The 18,838-nt window shown below is 46.1% G+C and overlaps 1 protein-coding gene and 2 long non-coding RNA genes across 4 annotated transcripts in view; 1 reads left to right on the forward strand and 2 right to left on the reverse strand.

Moving 5' to 3' along the window:
- On the reverse strand, positions 1-9,623 carry TEX36 (testis expressed 36). Its single transcript, XM_006207431.3, has 4 exons — positions 9,435-9,623; positions 4,465-4,596; positions 3,504-3,584; positions 1-1,263 (listed from the first exon to the last, which is right to left on the reverse strand). The coding sequence occupies exons 1-4, from the start codon at positions 9,483-9,485 to the stop codon at positions 967-969; spliced, it is 561 nt and encodes a 186-aa protein (XP_006207493.2). The 5' UTR covers positions 9,486-9,623; the 3' UTR covers positions 1-966.
- The window catches only part of LOC140699472 (uncharacterized), a 12,213-nt gene continuing 2,856 nt past the window's right edge, over positions 9,482-18,838 (forward strand). The window contains exons 1-3 of one of the 2 annotated variants that reach the window (XR_012077671.1): positions 9,482-11,980; positions 13,550-16,084; positions 16,704-17,364. This is a non-coding gene — a long non-coding RNA (uncharacterized lncRNA). Of the gene's footprint in view, positions 11,981-13,549; positions 16,085-16,703; positions 17,365-18,838 lie in introns of those variants that run through there. The other variant, XR_012077670.1, reaches the window with a different exon arrangement.
- The window catches only part of LOC140699471 (uncharacterized), a 20,988-nt gene continuing 19,492 nt past the window's right edge, over positions 17,343-18,838 (reverse strand). Inside the window, exon 6 of the long non-coding RNA XR_012077666.1 lies at positions 17,343-17,597. This is a non-coding gene — a long non-coding RNA (uncharacterized lncRNA). The remainder of the gene's footprint in view (positions 17,598-18,838) is intronic.

The raw sequence follows: 18,838 nt of genomic DNA on the forward strand, positions 1-18,838 counted from the left end.
TACTGTTGGTAGTGGTTTAATTGGTCCAGTCTTTTTCAAAGATAATTTGGCAGCATTTATTAAAAGTCTATGCATACTGTCCAGTCCAGCATCAACAAGGTAAGTTTCAGAGATTCTCCAGAGTGCAGGTGAACGTGCACCCAAAAGGTTGATCATGCATGTTCATGCAGCACCAGCTCTGACTGCCAAAGATTAGAAACAATTCAAATGCTCATTAATAAGATAGTTTTTTTTAAAATATGGTACATCCATATTAGGGAATACAGTGTAGTCGTTTAAAAAACAAACCAATCTATTCACACTGATACTGCAAGAACTCCAAGATACATTATGTTCTTCAAGAATATTACACTACGTACTGTGTAACATAATGTACGTTCAAAAATACTATGTAGTTATGCCCATGTATATGATTGTAAATGCACAGAGTAAAAGCAAATGGTTAGCTTACTTCTGGGGACAGGACAAGGATTAGAGATGTGCTGAAATCAAAGGGGACTCCTGCTTCCTCTGTTTTGTTTGAAATTTCAAAATGAAAATGTAGGCATAGATTAATTATATAATTTCTTAGCTCTCCCGAAAGTTAATGTGGCAATTAAAAATTTTATTTAAACACATTTTCATTTAAAACACATCCATTTAAAATGTGTGTGTCTTCACACATCTTTGTTTCATAAAGGAGTTGAATATTTTTCAACTTTATTAAAATGATAAAAATATTTTAAAGGTGAAGAGTGGTAACATTATCTGTTGCCTTTCTGGTTTCTCAATATAAGGACTTTAATCTCTTTGTTGTCACTGCAAGAAAACTTCACCTCAGCGTTAAGGCACATGTGGTCTATAATCTCTAATTTTAAACAAATCTTATGTCAAATCTGATGTAGTGCTGGATCGGAAAACACATACTTTTAGAATGTCCGATGAAATAACAATATTGCAAAACTCATCAAGAATCTTCGGGCAAGATTAGGGCTCCAGTGGAGAATTGGCCTTTTTGTTCATCATGAACCTTACTTTTGGATTCTTTTTCAAAAACTCCATATAACTTTGCTGGGGAATAAATTTAAAAGTGTTCCATATCTCATTATAACGTCTTGGAAAGCGTCTGAAAATTGGGACCACCACAGCTTCCCGATAGACATAGGATATCTGGTTATTTGAAAAGCCATCGAGACAAGATGGAACATAGTCACATGCCCAAAGATTGAAATTTCTTGAAATGTGTTGCCCTTTTTCTGGGGAGACCTTCTTACGTCCCAGGCCCTGGAGAAGGATCACAAGAAGATTAGGGGAAAAATGTTCAAGGTTACACAGTCCAGAGGTCTTTAGCAAAACCAGCTCTGTGACATCCTATGTTTAAATGCACAGTATGACCACCCTTTACCAGAGGTACCCTTTACCAACCTGTTGAGGGCTGTAAATTGACACCCACAACATCCTGGTTCTCACAGCCTTCCACTCCACACCAAGGGCATTGGACTTCTAGAGATATGAAGGGCAGAACCAGAGAGATCCCAGCCTAGACTCTTAGAGACCCCAAGTAGGTTCTTTGCAACCAAGTGGTTCCTCAGCGTATCTGTCCCACACCACATCCCCAGTGCCCTATGGGATACATGGTTCTTACTCCGAGAGGTCCAAAGATTCTTTCTCATCTTAGAGCACTCCCAATGAAGGGAGCAGCACCTTTGGATCTCATCCCACAGGAAACATAAAATGAAGTAGCAGAAATGAAACACCCCAAAATTATTATAACAACATGAATGTGTTAAATTCTCATATAAACAATGACTATTAGATTTTTTTAGAAATTGTGTTCTATTCTAATAATAATAAAAAACAAATCCAAAACAAAATGACTACAAAGTATCAAGTCAAAGGAATGGAACATGATATAAGGGGGAAATGTTAACAAAAAAAAGTAATAGTGGCAAAACTAATATCACAATGTAGAATCCATGGCTAGAAGTATTAACGCATATGAAGAGGGCTACTTCATATCGATAAGTAGCAAAGGCCATCAAGAAAATAAAAGTCATGAATTTTTGTGCAGAAAGGTGTGGTATTAAACTATATCAGGCAGAAAAAAAATATAGAAACTCAAGAATAATCTTAGGAGGAGAAATTGGCAGCTAAGGACAAATATTAAGAAAAGGATGTGAAGGATTTAAGTAACGTAATTAACAGTCCTGAATTAATAAATATAAAGAACTTTGTAACCAACGGGTGGGGAATACATATTCTTTGTAAACACCCATGAAATTTTAATTTTATATAATTCTGTATTATTTGAAATTTTTATAGGACACATATTACTTTGGCAATTTAGAAAAACATTTTAAACATTCTATTTAGAGAAGCAGGCAGAGTGGACATTCTGCTTCTTTATTCAACACTCTGCAGAGGCCAAATTTTTTTTGGTTAAACCATTTAAATTTAGCCTAGATACTGTCTCCTAGAAGAAAAGGTAACTTTAGCAAATTGTTTAACTTTGTCAGCTGTCAGTTTCCCCATCTCCAAATTGGGGATGACAAGAGTAATTGACCAGTAGGATTGTGGTGAGGATTAAATGGGATAATATGAGGTGCTAGCATACAGCAAATGCTTAATAAATGGTGGCTATTATTAACATTATCACTGTCATCGTTGACTTTCAGGTTTGGTAAAGATTCTCAGGGGTCACCTGATACAACCTTCTACCTAAAATACATTAATCCTGTGCTGTCCAGTTTGATGGTCCCTAGCCACATGGGCTATTGAACACTTAAAATGTGCATCTTCCAAACTGAGATGTACCATGAGTGTAAAATACAAACTGGATTTTAAACACTTAGTTTGGGGAATGTAAAATATCTTCTTTTAATAACTTCTGATTGATTACAGGTAGAATTGATACTTTGGGGAATTACTGGATTAAATAAAATATATTAAAATTAATTTTACCAGTTTCTTATTTTTACTAATGTGGCCATCAGGAAATTTAGAATTACATATAATCTATCTTGCAGTCTATTTCCATTGCACAGTTCTGTGCTCACCACCACTAACACCTGCTCCAATGATGGGGGAATCACCAGGTCTAGCGAAAAGACTATTACAGTTATTCGGAAGTCCTTCTTTATAACGTGTAAGTTCCCCATCCTTTGGACTCCTCCTTGTGGGTCCTGGCTCTGCCATCCAGAGACACACACAGGCAATCCCTTCTTCCCATGACAGATCTTCCCAAGAAGGCTCACAAATGAGACCGTTTATGGGAAGGTACTTTGAGAAGCGTGACGTGCACGAAAACATACGCCAGAGGAAGACGGGTGGGTGCAGACTTTGAAAGCTGCGTGGGACTTTGAGAACATCATGCTCCCCCCACCCCCCTGGCAACCTCCTGTGAGGCTTTAATTTTGACCTTGTTCCAATTTTGAGGTCAGTCTTCTCTCTTCAGCATGTCAGAGAAAACCAAGAACCCTGACGTCCCTCTTCATTTCATTAGCAAGTTGGAGAGAAATACTCACAGAGTCAAAATAGTATCCAGAGTTCTGAAAGCTGTGCCGATTGTCATGCACGGAGAAGGGGAAGCTGTTACCCACTGCTTGCTGGAAAAGAGTGAGGAGAGAGAGAAAGAGACACACATCAGAACTGCAGTGTGTTTCCAGAACCCGCCTACAGTGGCATGGAGGAGGCGAAGGGACCTCCCAGGAAGAATGAAACCCGTTGGCCTTTTGCTGGAGCAAACAGCATGGGGGTGAGGTCGCAGGCTTGCCCGTCAGCTCAACGCTTTGAAACTCAGCCTTACGGCCAACTTGCTGAAAATCATAAAAATTCTCTTTAAAGCACCTTATCGGAGGCAAGGCAAGGAAAGCTTATAGGCATGGAATTCAAAGCTGGAGAGGAAATTCGAGGCCATCTTCTTCATCCTGTAAGGCTCCTGGAAGACCAGAGCACTGGCCCAGGGGGCCCAAGTGTGAAATCAATACCTCCTTCCCCCTCAGGCACTTCATGCCCCAAAAGTTGCTCATGAACTGTCCAGGAAGGTAGAATGTGCGTATTAAGAACTTTGTCCATAGACTGGGCCAGGTGGAGAGGGGTGTAGCTCAGTGGTAGAGCATGTGCTTAGCATGCACAAGGTCCTGGGTTCAGTCCCCAGTACCTCCACTGAATAAATAAATAAATAAATAAAACCCCTAATCACCCCCCTCAAATTTAAAAATAAAAAGGAATTTTAAAAAGAAAGAGAGCTTTGCTCATAGAGGAGCCTTAATTTTATTGTCCGGACCAGGATGCAGTTTCCTCTAGAGAGTATTTGGGGTGTCATAGTGACCAGTTATGAGGTGGACATGCCACCAGAATTTAGGAATCCAGGGAGGGTAAGTGAGCAGTTGCCTCCAAGGAAGAGCTGTCTGGCCAGAAGTGCCAGCAGTCCCACCCCGTGAGGAGCCACGGGGCATGTGGCTGTGGCCAGCGCTCTGGGCTCACCTTCTCCCGGACTTTGTAGATTGGCGGTAGCTTCCCCTCCACTTGCCGAGACAAACGTGGATTCTGGGGCTCTTTTAACGTAGTACATGTGATAGATTCCGGTGTCTTTTGCATGAGTCCAATGTGAGGGAACTGGAAAACAGCACACGACCTGATTAAAACCAGACACATCTGAATCTCCAAGCCAAGTATCAGGGCTTCCTCTGTAAAGTGATTAAAATGCAATTTGGGTGTTTCTGGCATGCAATGGAAATGGCATAATTTTTGTAATTTTCAAGTGTTCTTTCCAAGACAAAAAATATTGTAATGGCCCAAGGCCATCGGTGCTGGTTGTTTCAAGTTACGGGGGCCACCCTGCTGCTTGGAGCCTGGAAATGTTCCCTCTGTCTCTGCGGAGGGTGTGGCCCTGTGGGAGTGAGCTGCTGTGCTCTGAGGAGTCAGAAATGTGTTACTTGAGATCCTCCTTCTGGTCAGGGAGCTCCCCACACTTGGGGTCAAGGATTCAACCCATGTTCAAAGGGATGAGCCAACCTCCTGCAGGTATGAGGTGGACCTCAGGACACAGGGAAGGCGAGGAGAGAAGGGTCACAGTGAGTCTCCACTGAGAATGCAGAATGGTAGGGGGTGGGAAGGTCACTGGGGTGCCTGGGGGTGGGCTGGGGGGTGGGCTTTAGCATCTCCCTATGAACAGAAGGAAACAGGACTGGGCCGAGGGAGGCAGTCCCAGCAAAGGCCTCGACCAACCCCACAGCGAGCCCTAGACATGGGGTGTGCTCTCAGAGTTGTCCTGAGCTGGAGGGAAAGGACTGGTCCTCTGTATGCCTTCATCTATCAGTCACTGGGTAGAAGAGGAAGGTGGGAGGCCCAGGAAGAGGGGGTGTCCTTGCAGAGTCAGCTCTTTCCAGCCAGGGAATACCCAGGACTGGACCTCCCAGGCCACACTTTCGGCAGCTGTGGGAAGGACTCCACTCCCGAAGGGGCATGTGGACGGCCTTGGTGGCCACTGTAGCTCAGCCCCCAATTTTATTTCAATGGCACCTCTTAAAAGCCACCCCAAAAAAGTAGGCTTTGAAGTAGGGATCCCTAGAAGAGGGATATGAATGGGAACTAAAATACACACAGAAGGCAAGACCCCATCACGTGGTGAAAATTCCTGCAGGAGGAGGAAGGATAATGGGGGTGGAGGGGTCACAGACAGCAGATTCAAAGGCCCTGAGTCCAATTCTAGCTCTCTCTCCTACAAGGTGGACCTTCTGCAAGAGACTTAATTTTTCCAGGCCCCAGTTTCTTTATCTGCAAAATGGGAATAATAATACCTACCTGATAGGGTAGATGTGATTAAAAGCAGAAGCACATGCACCCAGAGAGTGTTCGGTAGCTGTTAGCAGGTTCATTGTTGCTCACAGCTGTCCCCTCCCTTGTCCCTAAACCCACTGCCATCACCCCCAGGCTAGACTTCTTTCCTCGCCTTCGACATTATTAATGATATTGGCCAACATTGCTGTTCTCTCCTATTCCTTCTCAAGTCATAATATAACTGTATATCCAGGTGGCTTTTGTTTAATTTATGCACAAGACTATGTTTCTGTATGCTATTTACAGCAAAAGGTGGAGAGATGATGTCATCGACGTGGTGTACTTGGTGGGGCATTGCCGGCAGAGCAAAGAGAAGCAATGGACTAGATGACACTTAGCAACGGAGTGATCCTTTAAACGCCATGCTGAGAGGAAAGAAGAAACAGAATGAGATCTGTAATCCAACCCCATTTATGCAAATAAGTGACCCCCACACGCAAGACAACAATGCGTAATTCACCAGAACGCATCTGAGTCAGAGAACGCTCATTAAACACATGCGAACGGTGGCCAGTGGGGTGAGGAGAGTAGGAACGGAACAGCCACGCCAGCCAACACGCTGTCGTGCGGCCGGGCTCCTCCACGGAGCAGCAGGAACCTGGCGACAGAGACACCTCGGAGGAAGGCATCAGGGAAGGAGGAAGACCTTTTTTCCATTCGTTTAAATGATTTTTAAACCAAGGGCATCTATTCCGTTGTCTTGTTTTCCACAACGGAAATAACTGTATTTGTTTCTGATCAGAGTTGTAATACCTACTCATGGTTTAAAATAGTTCAAACAAGAAAGAAAAACATAAGAAAGGAAAGAAAATGCCCACAGAATCCCACCACTCTTTCCCCTTAACTCTTTGTAATGCGCACCTATGCGACCGCACACTCGTATGTGTGCAAAATTTTGCATAATTGGATCATATTGTAAATGTGATTTATGATAAGTTATGAGTATCTTTTTATCTCACAGTAACTTTCAGTTACTCCCTCCTCCCCCTTCTTGACACCCCCACTGCCACCCCAGGTAACAATAAGAACAAGTGAGCTCTCCCATGATCCTTTACAAACACCTGTACCTGCAGCGGGGATTTATACGGCTTTACAAAAACTGGACCATAGGCTCCATAGCATTCTGCACCTTGCTTTTCTTACTTTACAATTGACCCTAGAAAATTTTCAAAGTCAACCCGTACATTCCTAATTCATCCTGTATTATATTTTTAAACATTTTAAAACAATTTTCAAGTAAGTATAAATAACCCAAAGGGCCTCCAGACTCAGAACCTTCCCCTTTTTCCTTCCTCTAATCTGATTTTCCAAGCTGGAAAATCAGGCCGGGGGTGGGGAGTTGTTCTAACATCAGGATGGATCCCTCTCACCAACTAAAAGACAACGGGCTTGAGTTCATTTGTATTCTGCAAGTCTGTGGACTAAATCACTGTTAAAAAATGGCTCCAGCATTTTAATTTCACTCTTTTAAAATATATATTTAATGGCTATAACATGATAGCTGTGAAATAAACCCTTCTGTTAGATATTGTAACCGTGAAATAAAGCTTTTTAACTAGTTGGCGGTGAAATTTTTGCTGCCTTCAATCACTGAATGACTGAAATATTAAATAGGAAGGTGAGATTGTGTGCAGAGAGCCTTTCCTCCCTGGCAACAGCCAGATTACAACCAGCAAGGTCAACTGCAAAATGACTGTCACCTTCAATGTGGCAATTACTGTCTCCCAAATGGGCTGCTGCTGACGCAAAGCCAACAATTTCTTTAATTTTCCCAACTCATCTACCAGTGACTTTGGGAAACTTCATGTCAGCACGATTCTTTTTATGCTCTTAGGAGCTGGCAGCCAAAAGGACCCACAGCAGAGGCTCGAGTTGGACTTTGGAGAGATAAAACCTCTCTGCTTAAACGGGACCCTGGTACATTCCTAAGGTCCCAATAGGAGATGCAGTGTCCTTTCTCGATTTCTTTCTTATAACTCAACCCCGACTTTGTCTGGGGTGGCCATGTGGCTGGTTAAAAAACAACCCCCCAAACTCCCTTTGGGCTCACATGACCCACTGAGATGAAAGCAGAAGTCTGTGGGTGGGGCTCCTGGGAAAGCTGTTGTTTTTCCCAGAAAAAGGGGCAGACTTAGCTGACAGGGGCCTTCTGGCCTTCTGGCCTTTGACCTTCCCCTCATTTAGCTGCCTGAGTTGAGCCCTGCACTAAGGATGACAGAACAGAAGGCTGGAAAGAACCTGGGCCTCTGATGATGCCCTAGAGCGTCTGTACCAGCCCTGAAATGCCTCCTTCTGGACTGATTGTCACTTGAGACACACTGACCCCTGTCTGGTTAAGGCACTGCAGCCAGCTTTCCATAATATCCAGTCAAACACAATCCTAACTGATATCACAGGTGATAAAAAGAGGGGAAGCTACTTAGCCCTAGAAGCTTATGCTTGTCTCTTCCTGACCAATTAGTGTTACGTAGTTTACACTATTTTCCATTTTACTTTGGCTGCCGGGAAACTCAGAGTCAAATTTGATGTCCAGATAGCCACTGTGTAGGCCAGACGGCCTGTATAGCTACGTCATATATTTTCCCAGTCTCAGCCTCTTATTCTAAAGTATATTTAAACTGGTTCTGACTTTTTATCTTTTTATACATTTTTACTTTTGTGAATATCTTCCATACATTACTTTAAATCTTTATGGAATGGAGCAGGGTATACAAGAAGAGTACGTCAGTGTAAATATATGTCCCTTGGAATCTGCAGGGGATTGATTCCAGGCCCCCCATCCCACCTTGCAGGTACCAAAATACATGGATGCTCTGGTTCCTTAGTTGCCCTTCGGCATCTGTAGGTTCTGCAAGGTGGACACATATACGTATACTATACATTATCTGTGTAATAGTTAGCAAGTATTGAGTGGTTACTATGTTTCCATGCATTATGCTAAGCACATTATGCCATGTCCCCACCATGGCCCTCTAACCATGGCCCTCTATATTACACTCTCATCTAACAGATGATGAAACCAAGATTTAGAAAGACTGAGCTGCTTAGCCAAGGTCATGTCCAGGTGGGTACAGTCAGGTTTTTAAAGTCTTCAGACTCAAATTTTCCAAGTTGTTTTTCCATTTTTCTTTTTCTTTTCAAACAAACAACAACAAAAACATTTTTTAATCTTTCTATGTATTGCTTTCCTTAAAAAGATTAGCACCACAGTTTTCTTTGACATAATCAGTAAATTAAAAAAGGAAAGATACCAGCCCCATGGAGTTCCTATTCGAGGAGGGGGAGACAAACACACATGAAATAATAAATTACAGAGTATGTCAGAAGATAGATGTCACAGAAAAAAAGACAAAGTAGAGCACACGGCAATGACTGCTGAGTGGACATTCACAAGGTGTCAGTGTGCTGAGCGTTTTATACAGATTTATTTCATGTAATCCTCGCTAAAGTACCATGAGATTCCCATTTCACAGATGAAGGAACTGAGGCTGGGTGAAGTGATCTGTCAGATGTCACACTATGATACGTAGCAGAAGTGGGATGTGGACTCAGCTCTGTGCCCTGGCCACACCCACGTGGCCTGAGAAGGGCAGCAGGTGGGGTATCTTTCTTACCCATCTTCCATCCTTGTCTAACGGTGGGTTGAAGCGTCTCCCTTTGGCCATTTTCGGCAGGTAGCTGAAGGCGGCTGAGGTTGGCTCCCTTACCTCTCTGTGGCCTCATCAGCTCGAGCTCTGGGAAGCCAGCCCTCCTTTTTCCTGATCCTTCATTCTCAGCCTCTCCCTGGAAGGGAAGTCCGGGAGTGGTCCCTGTTGTCATAGAATCAGAGCCCAGCCATCACAATGGGAGAGGAGCGCGGGTCTTCCAAGCCCCCTGAAGGCTTCTTGGAGCCACCGTGCCTCAGTGTATGAGCCATCGGGTCCCAGCTGAGGATGTCCCATCAAAAGGTCAGACGGGTGTGGACAAGACAGTCTTGAGATAATGGCAAGCTTCCTATATCCTCTAAGTCCTTGAACTGATGGTTTTTGACTTGAATGTCCCCGTGGTGACCATGAGGGTTTCAGAGAAGTAAGCTGAGTCTGCCTTGCCTGAAGCAGTGGCTCGGCACCAGGCCAGGACCCCGGCCTCCCTACGTGCTCCTTTCACGGCTGCCTCCGTGTCCCGGCTCAGACTCCCCCACTGTGCGCCCACCTCCCTGCATACCCCCGAGGCCACGACAAAGCAATCATCATGAGTAATTCTTAAATGCCAGGTGCTGTGCTAAACACTTACACGTGTTTTTATTTTTTCTCCATGACAACCTTTGGTGTCTGCAAATGAGGAAACAGGGTCATGTACCCAGTGGCAGGGACAGCTCCAGAGCTCGCCAGCCTTTCCGAGGGCCCCCTGGCCTCCCCCAAGCTGCAGAGGTGGCTCCCGAAAGCCGGCCTTTCTCTCTGGGACTGGACACTCAAGTCCTGCCTCACTGCTCCGCAGTAACGCGGCTTCTGCTTCTGTCTTTTTTCTCCTTCCTTTCATGCTGTATCTTGACGATCATCTTGGCGACTCCTGGCGAGAATAAGTAAACAGCCACAGGGGAATCTGTCCAGCTCTCTTTTGCTAAGAAATTGTGTCCTCGTGTCCTTCCCCTAATCATCGACCAGGTGGTCCTAACAAGAGCTGTCGTGTTAGTGATGTGGGGGTCTCCTCCGGGCGGGGCTGACGGTCCAGAGAGGGGGCTCCTGGATGTGATGCCTGAGGTGGACTGTCCTCCTACAACCACGGGGCCAGAGTCTCACGCTGAGGAGGGAGGAGGAAAAGATGCTGGGCAGCCTCTTTGAGTGCCCGGGAGCCGCCGTACCAGCTCTAGACAGACAACCCTGACGTGCGGGGAAAACGAAGCCTGCCTGGGCATCTGCTGCCGGCTGAGCACCCCTCGGAGATGAGGCTTCTTCCCGCCTCTCACTCTGCAGCTTCTCAGACTCATGATGTGCTCTTGTCATGGGCTCAGCTGCTTCCTCCCAAGGAAAGGTCTTTGTAGCTGCCCTGCAACACTTCGTCTTGTGAGCCAGAATTTGGTCACATGGTCACACTTGGATGTCAGGGAGGCTACAAAACAGACTTTGTCCTGGTGGGGTCATGGACCAGTCCAAGGCTCTATCACCATGAAAGAGACGGAGCATCAAGGGCAGCCGAAGTCTCTGCTCCCCACCCCCAGCTCCGGCCCCTCAACGGCTGTAAAATACTCTGTCTGTCAGTGGGATTTCCCTGAATTCTAGGAAGACGAGCAGAAGAGGATGTACTGTCTACTTCTCAGCACTGGGGTGACAAAGGAGGCAGACCCGTAGAAGTGCTTTGTAAACTGTAAAGTACTTTGCAAAAATAAGGGATGACACGTATGAGAAACACTTCATTTGCGAAGCACTTTCATAGTCACTGTTTCACTCTTACAACAAACCCGAGAGTGGGCTGGTTATTTTCCTTTTGTATCCCCCCTCCCCCCAGTTCCGGTCCTTTCTCCCCCCATCCCCACCTGGTTTGGCGCCCTGGACACTGGCCTATGAAGACCACACCGCCTGTTCCCTTACCCTTTGCTTTCGTGGGATCCATCCAATAGGAAGAACCAGTGGGAACTGGAAGGGCAGGAAGAGAGAGGTCAAGGCGGCGGTGTGCTGGTAGATGGCTAACAACCTGCTCTCTGGGGAACAGACTGGTTCGTAGTGGTGTTTGCCACTTTCCCTGGTGTAAACACTTTTACCATGGTTTTCAAGCTTCTATGATCGCGGAATAGATCGCGGAACGTGGAGTCGGGAAGAGATGCACACACAGGCTCCAGCCCCCCCTCAGGGTCAAAGTGTTGCTCTCCCGGGCTCCCTCCCTCTCGGGCCGCACTTGGGGAAGAGCTGTGTTCCTCCACCTCCACCCACCGCTTTCCCACAGCTACAGCCTTGCTGTTAAGAGCTCCCCTCCCTGTCCCTTTGGGCTAAGGGCAGGCCAGGCTTCCTGCTCTCTCTGGTCCCTTGTCAGCCCCTAGACCCTGCCCACTGCCCTAAGAGGAGACCCTTCATACAACTCCCTGTCTTGGAGCGCGCCGCCGGGTTCCTGCTGGACCACAGACCAAGGCTGAGCCGGCGTTAGCCATCATCGCCACCTACAGGCGGGGAGGCTGAAGCGCAGAGAGGTGAGGGGACCCACCCACGGTCACACAGCTAAGTAGGCAGCAGAGCCCAAACGAGAACCCAGGTGTACTGAGGCCAAGTTCAATGACAGCCGCAGACAGGGTTCAATCCACTGCACTTCCCTGACCCTGTTAAATTATCTGGCAGTGAGTTTTCTAGGATTGCTTTTAATTCCCCCTCTTTAATCTACATGAAGCTGGGCCTGACTGCACGCCTGCTGGAGCTGCAACCCTGCTCCACAGTGAGCAACAGCAGGACGGGGGGCAAATGACTGCTCCTCCGTGGCCTCCCCAGGGGACGCCAAGCCAGGAGACCCTGCACAAGTGGAGGGAAAGGATTAGTGCAGAATGCTGCTTCTCCCACACCCCGAACTGAAAGTAAAGCAATCAGGAAGGGGAGGAAGCCAAAGACTGAGAGTTTAGAAAACCTAAAAACAGGGCCATTTCCAACACAGTATTTCACGTGCATTCACTCTGTCTCCACCAATGGAGCAGAAAATCCTTTAGATCTGAAATCTCATTTCTAAATATATTTTGCATCTCCTCTGTATTTAGTCTTATGCTCTGTTAAACAAGGTATGTAATCACTGTTTAAGGTGTATTCCAATTTTCTCCTTTTGAGTGACTGCTTAAAATTCTAACAAGTTTGTCCAAGAAAATCAAAACTGAATAAAGAGTACCCAGCCAGGAAAAATGAAATTCAGCTTTTCTCCAGCTAGGATTTCCTCGCTGCAGACTGGGCTGAGGTTGCTCCTTGCAGACGTTGTTGTTTTCAGAGGTTTGAATTACTGGGCTGAACTTTGTGACCCACCATCCTGAAAACAAGTCCTGCAACACTCAGGGCACTCAGATCCCTGGGGCTGGGGACAAGGGAGGGTCCTTGCGTGTGAGGGGCCCTGCTCGCAATGCAGGGATGCAAAACGGCCTGTTACAGGCGGCTGTGAAGACAACAATGAGCATGTGGAGGGCTCATTCACTCATTCAACAAACATCGACGGAACATCCACTATATGCCCGCACTGTTTTCAAACAGCACTAAGGCAATCCCTGAAATTAGTTTTTAATAAATAGCAAATCATGGACCCACCAATACATTGGGTGATCAGTACCCCAAATTGTTGATTCAAAAATTTTTTTTTAGTTTAAGTATATTCGGTTTACAGTGTGTGCATTTCTGGTGTACAGCATAGTGATTCAGTTATACATACACATTTCTTTTCATAGTCTTTTTCATTATAGGCTATTACAAGCTATTGAATATAGTTCCCTATGCCAGACAGTAGGACCTTACTCTTTATCCAGTTTCGTGAAGATTTTCCTTATAGTTCCAGTCATACAAGATCTGTCAAAACTCAGTGTGTTTTCTATGAGAACTGTTCCACATGTAGGCGTATTTGTGACGTATTCATGGGCGAGGGTGAGCTCTGTGTTCTTCTACTTGGCCATCTTGAAGCCCTCCCCCTAATTATGGATTAACCAAAAATGACTTTCAGTGAGCCATCTACAACATTTACATCTGTTTTGCCCAATGTATTTCTTGACATGACAGCTGTTGTGTACTTTGACCTTTAGATCCTTCACATCCGGAGCGTTAAGGACTTTATGAAAAGCAGATGTGTGTGTCTTTTCCACGTGTTTTCAGTGCAGTGTGCTGCTCCTTGTTTTAATTAACGACATGCTGAATCTCAGGTACCATGCAGGGATGTTTCCACGAATGCGTCTGCCTGTGCCCACCCGCGGTGCCCCGTCTACCCTGCGCACACACAGGCACACTTCAGTTCCTCCTCCCACCAAATGAAAGTTTCACTGCCACCATCACATCCGCAAATCCTGGACAACTTAACTTGCACATAGGGAAAGCCGAGGCATCTGCATGTGAACTGTTGAGCATCTGAGAAATTCTCCAGCACCTGAATTATACAGTATATTTTCATTTCACCCTGCAAGTTAAATATCTGGATTCTTTCTGCAAATAGCAACTGAATTGAGGTGACTCAATGGCACTTTTTTATTACAAGTCATGATTCGTATGGTTTTGATAGACATTGTAATGGATACACAACCCATCTACATGGCATCTTGAAAAGTCCTCAGGCATCTGCACAGTAAAGCACATTTTTTGTTTTACCCTATGTTGCAAGAGATCTAGAAAATTAACTGCATCTCTCTCTCCTCCACTCAAGAAAACAATTCCTGGATGAAGTCAAGTAAGACGAACTGAAAGACAAGGAGGGTAACTTGACCAACTTGGACGTTTATTCAGTTGATAAGTAGAAACTCATAGTAACATTTATAAAAACCCTTGACTCTGCCAACACATACGAGTCAGCAAGGACATGAGACGCTGCCTGGTCATGACTGAATGTCTAATAACCTTGCTGACACGTGAATTGCTATAAACGTTTCAGATCTTGTCTAGAGAAGCTGTTGGTTAATTGATAACTTGGAGACTTGGTCACTCAAAGAAGTGCCACAATCCAGCAATTGTACCGGACAGACACACTGAAGGTCACAGTCAGTACTGCTGCTGTCCCCATGAAGCTGGCTGTCTTCTGGGAAGACAGACAAATGATTGGTTATAACTGTGAGGGGTAGGGGGCGCTCAAGACCACATGACAGAGGGACCTGTGTGAATCTAAGGGTGACGGGGAAGGTGATGAAGAAATGAAATGAAGCATGACTTCAGTGAGCCAAGGGGAGAGGGGTGCACATGCCAGGAGGATGGAGAGCCCATCAGAGGCCCTGAGGCTGGGTGGAGCTTGACTCACTCAGGACCCGAAAAGGACCAGAGGACAGCACAGGTTGGAGATGATGGATTGAGAGTGGGAGGCAGGTCACTCAAGGCCTCAGGCTGTCCGAGGCCAGTGGACAGGCACCTAGCCCTCTGTGACCTCGACCAGCCGTGGAGAACAGGCAACAACAGCAAAATGCTAGTTGGCAGCTTTGGCTTTTTTAGGAAAAGCACCTTAGAAATAAGACTCACCCTTTAAGGGGCAGCAGGCGTGCCGAGTTCATTCTTTCTCCAAATTTTGAAAAAGACAGGCGGAAATACTCAGTTTGCTCTCCGTTTCTCCGTGGGTTGCGTTTGTCATTTCTGTTCCCACTTCTGCGTTTCCGTGTTGTTGAGGTTTCCGTGAAGACTCCACGCTATTGTTTTCGCCCCCTGGAAAGACAGCTGCTTTTGTCCTCTCGCAGTTTGAATGGGACAGTCCTCCGAAGACACAGAATAAAAGACAGCAGTAATTACAAGTGTGGTTCAAAACAGAGAGCACTGGGATGGAAAGTGCCAGCCTCCAGAATCGTAAAGCAAAACAGCCAAAGAAATAGATATTTTTCAGCTGAAGAGAAAATGAACAGTGTTTTGGAACGTGATGGAAAGTTCATCTCTGCCCCTTGCGGGGAGGGGAGCCAAGGAGGCAGGGTCTCCAAACGGAGACCTGTAGGCCTTTTAAAGTCGCCTGCAGCCTCTTATTGTCTACCATAAAACATAGAGATTTCATCAACTTGGCAGGAAATTGTGAGCTCATAAAAGAGCCTTGTTACAAAGATAACAATAAGACAAAGTCGTAAAGGACAGCTGTGGGCTGAGCCCTGGCTGGGCCCCACTTTCTCCAGCTCGACAGGGATCCAAGGTTCATCAAGTCAGTTAATCGTGTGGATGGCCCCCAATTTGTCCTTTCCTGCTCTGCTCTGTCTTCACATTTCAGGGTGTTTCTGCCTCCTGGGGGTGCCCAGAAAGGGCAAAGAGGAAATGGACACACAGCATCAAGTCTTGTGATGCTAACTTCTGCGCAGGGTCTTTTCGTCGCTCCCTTTGTCCCTCCCTCCCCCTAAGTTGGCTGTGAGGTAAGGAACCTTCGCACCTCCAAGGCCTCACTGCTCCAGGTGAGCTCCTTGGACCAGAAGCCTGAGCATCTCTTGAGAGTTAATTGGAAATGCAGAGTCTTAAGCCACCCCCAGACCTACTGAATCAGATCTTCATTTTTAACAAGACTCCTGGGTGACCCGTGTGCACGTAAAGTGTGAGAGGCACCACCCTGGAGAACCATGAGGCCCCTGTCAGTGGATTCAGGGCACCTCTGGGTGCATTTGACCTCGTGCCCACAGGTAAGTGCTGCAGTGGTGACCACTGTGCGTTTAGACTTTTAAAGATTTGGAAACCGAAGTAGGAGGCTGAGTTTACATCGTATTTACCTAGGAGGTTTTCCCTCTGGTGCTTAAAATCTTTCTAAGGGACCACACCGACCTTCGGTGTGCCTGTTACGGAAGTAGGGAAGTGGAGAATGTTTTTCCCTGGAGGGCCCCGAGTTACATGCTGTTTCTTTACACAGTTACATAAACCTGCTGCAGTGTGGTTGTCTTAATGTTTAATTTAGATTGCTGCCCCATTGATTCAACTGTGGCTCAGGCAAATGAGAGGAAACCAAATTCACGGTTCCGCCGCGCCACGGTCCAGTCGTTCTGACGGTAGGAGAATGACCACATCAGGGCTGTGCGCCTAATTAAGCACTTAGTCAATAACCCGCTCCCTCTGGACCGAGCCATTTGCTTCATCCATTGTGGGAACGAGATCAAGCCGGGCAGTGAATGTGGGTAATTCATGCAGGAAGAGCTCATTTTAGGTGAGCGTGGATTGACTGGAATTAGTTATCGCAGAACCAGGGCTGGAGATGGCAGAGAGAAAGCGCTTTCCTTCCTCGGGTGATTCCAACGTTCCTTTATGAAGGTGGGGTGAGGACCAGGTCTGGCTGGCCACGGGCACACACCTGAGCGAGGACCATGTAGAGCCAGCATCCCAGGGCGGAGGCGTGTCTCTTGCCGGCGTGGACTCCGAGACCTGGGGAGAGACCGTCACTGGTGCGCACACAGCTCCCGGCTGCGCGAGACCTCGCGCCATTCTGCAGCGTGACAAGAGCGCTCCGTTTTTGTCTGAGGTCTCAGGACAGCTTATTGACTTCACTGTCTCGCTGTACAGCACATAACAGCATGGTTAGGGGAAATGTCAGCGAAGGCGCTGAAGGGTGGAAAAACATGAAATCAAATTTCTCACAAGACAATGGCTTGGGTATTTGTTGGGCTTTTGCTTCTGCCAAATGGGACTGAGGATTCTTTTCAGGCTGATTCGATCGGACACTGCATAGTGTTTGTCCAGCCAATCCACCCAACAGTTAACACATTTTAACCAGCCATCTCCTCTCCCTCCTCCCAGAAAGAGGTCTGGGACAGGCGGACACTTCGCCGGTCGCTCCACAGAGAACCCATTTTCACAACGTCCCGAGCCTCCTAAGACTCTGTGTTGTATTCTTACAGCAGCCATCTGCTAGGGCGGTTGCATCCACAAGACATCTTCCTCCGCTGGCATAATTAAAAGAGATTCTCTCCTTTCCAACGTGGTGTTACATTTACATTCAAAGTTATTTTGCTCTCTCTTCGCCCTTGCCCTCAAGGAATTGTGGGAATTCAAGTTAATAGGCTTTTAATGGTTCTGTGATAACTGTGATTATAAACTGTGAATCAGATCGGGGGAGCATCCAAGTTCAGCTGCGTTGCATGCAAAGACATCACCGTTGCTTTTGATCCTTGGTTGAAATTTGGTTTTCTGTGTTCAGACACCACCATCCTTTAAAAAAAAAAATTAAAGGCACCTCATTTGCTTCACAATTGCTTTGATGACAATTTTAAAGCCTTTAGCCACACATTTTCCTTTTGATCTATTAGCAGTATTTAGAAACACATCCTGCTGCTAAAAATTAAATTTCAAAGCCTACAATTGTACTTCCTGCTTTTCTTTAGAGGGGAAGATGCTGGGTTCATTTAAAACATATGCAACATGTTGGACACGTGTACACACACGCACATGCATACACAGTCACACGTACACACACTGCCTTCAACCTTTCACTGCCAAATATTTAGAAATAAATTTTTACTGTGTTCTCTGAACATATAATTACTGCTTTGAGGCTAGTTAATGAAAATAGACTTCTCTTTGAAACATGTTGGCTCCACTAAACGAGCCTTTCCTCTGAGTCCATAGATGAATCGATTGTGAGCCTCCTTGAAAAAAAGAGGCATTCTGATCATTGTTGCCAGATGTCTCAAGCAAGCCTGCCAAGCTGGGGCCAGAAACACAGCCTTAAAATAGTAGGCACAGAATCACACCATCAGCCAATTAGGGCCCTTAGAGCAAATTAGCTCTCATTTCCCATTGGCCAGAGCAGCTGTGACTTGTGCAGGGAGAGCCTGGACTCGTTCCACCGAGCATCTCCTACTCTGGCCAATGGTTGCTAGCATCTTAAAAGGCCACAAAGAACAGTCCCAGGTTTAAAAAACTGCCTTTCTGAAACACCTCAGTTCAAGTCCCAGGAAGATCACCACGGCCATCCCTGGAGAGCAGGGTGTTGTCTAAGGCAAAATAATCCCTGTGGGTGAAATAGTTCCCAGTGGCAAAGCCTCAGGAAGTTGGGCTCTAGAGAGAAGGTCTTACTCTCAGGTAAGGGCCCTTACCTACAGATCCTCCTTGAGAGGAATTGAGGGGATCGGTTCCGCGGGAAATTCACAAGAATGAAAGCTGAGTGACTGAGCCACAGACAGCACAGCGCTGCCCCTGGAACAACCCTGATCTCAAGCTGGAGATGGCATTCTCCATCAATTCTAAAAGAGATATTTGAACGAGAAGCCATGGGAAGCATCGAACCCTTAAAGACCACTTCTTCTGTAAGGAACAAAGGACCACCGTAGCAGAAAGAGGCATCTACAAAGGTCAGCTCTTGGCAACATATGCCCCACTGGGCAGCCAGGAGCACTTTAAATACTGTCCAACGGTGCTGCCAGGACTGGCATCAGGACCAAGAGTTAAGA

The sequence above is a fragment of the Vicugna pacos genome, chromosome 11 (genome assembly GCF_048564905.1).
Source record: "Vicugna pacos chromosome 11, VicPac4, whole genome shotgun sequence".
In the NCBI taxonomy this organism is placed as follows: Eukaryota; Metazoa; Chordata; class Mammalia; order Artiodactyla; family Camelidae; genus Vicugna; species Vicugna pacos.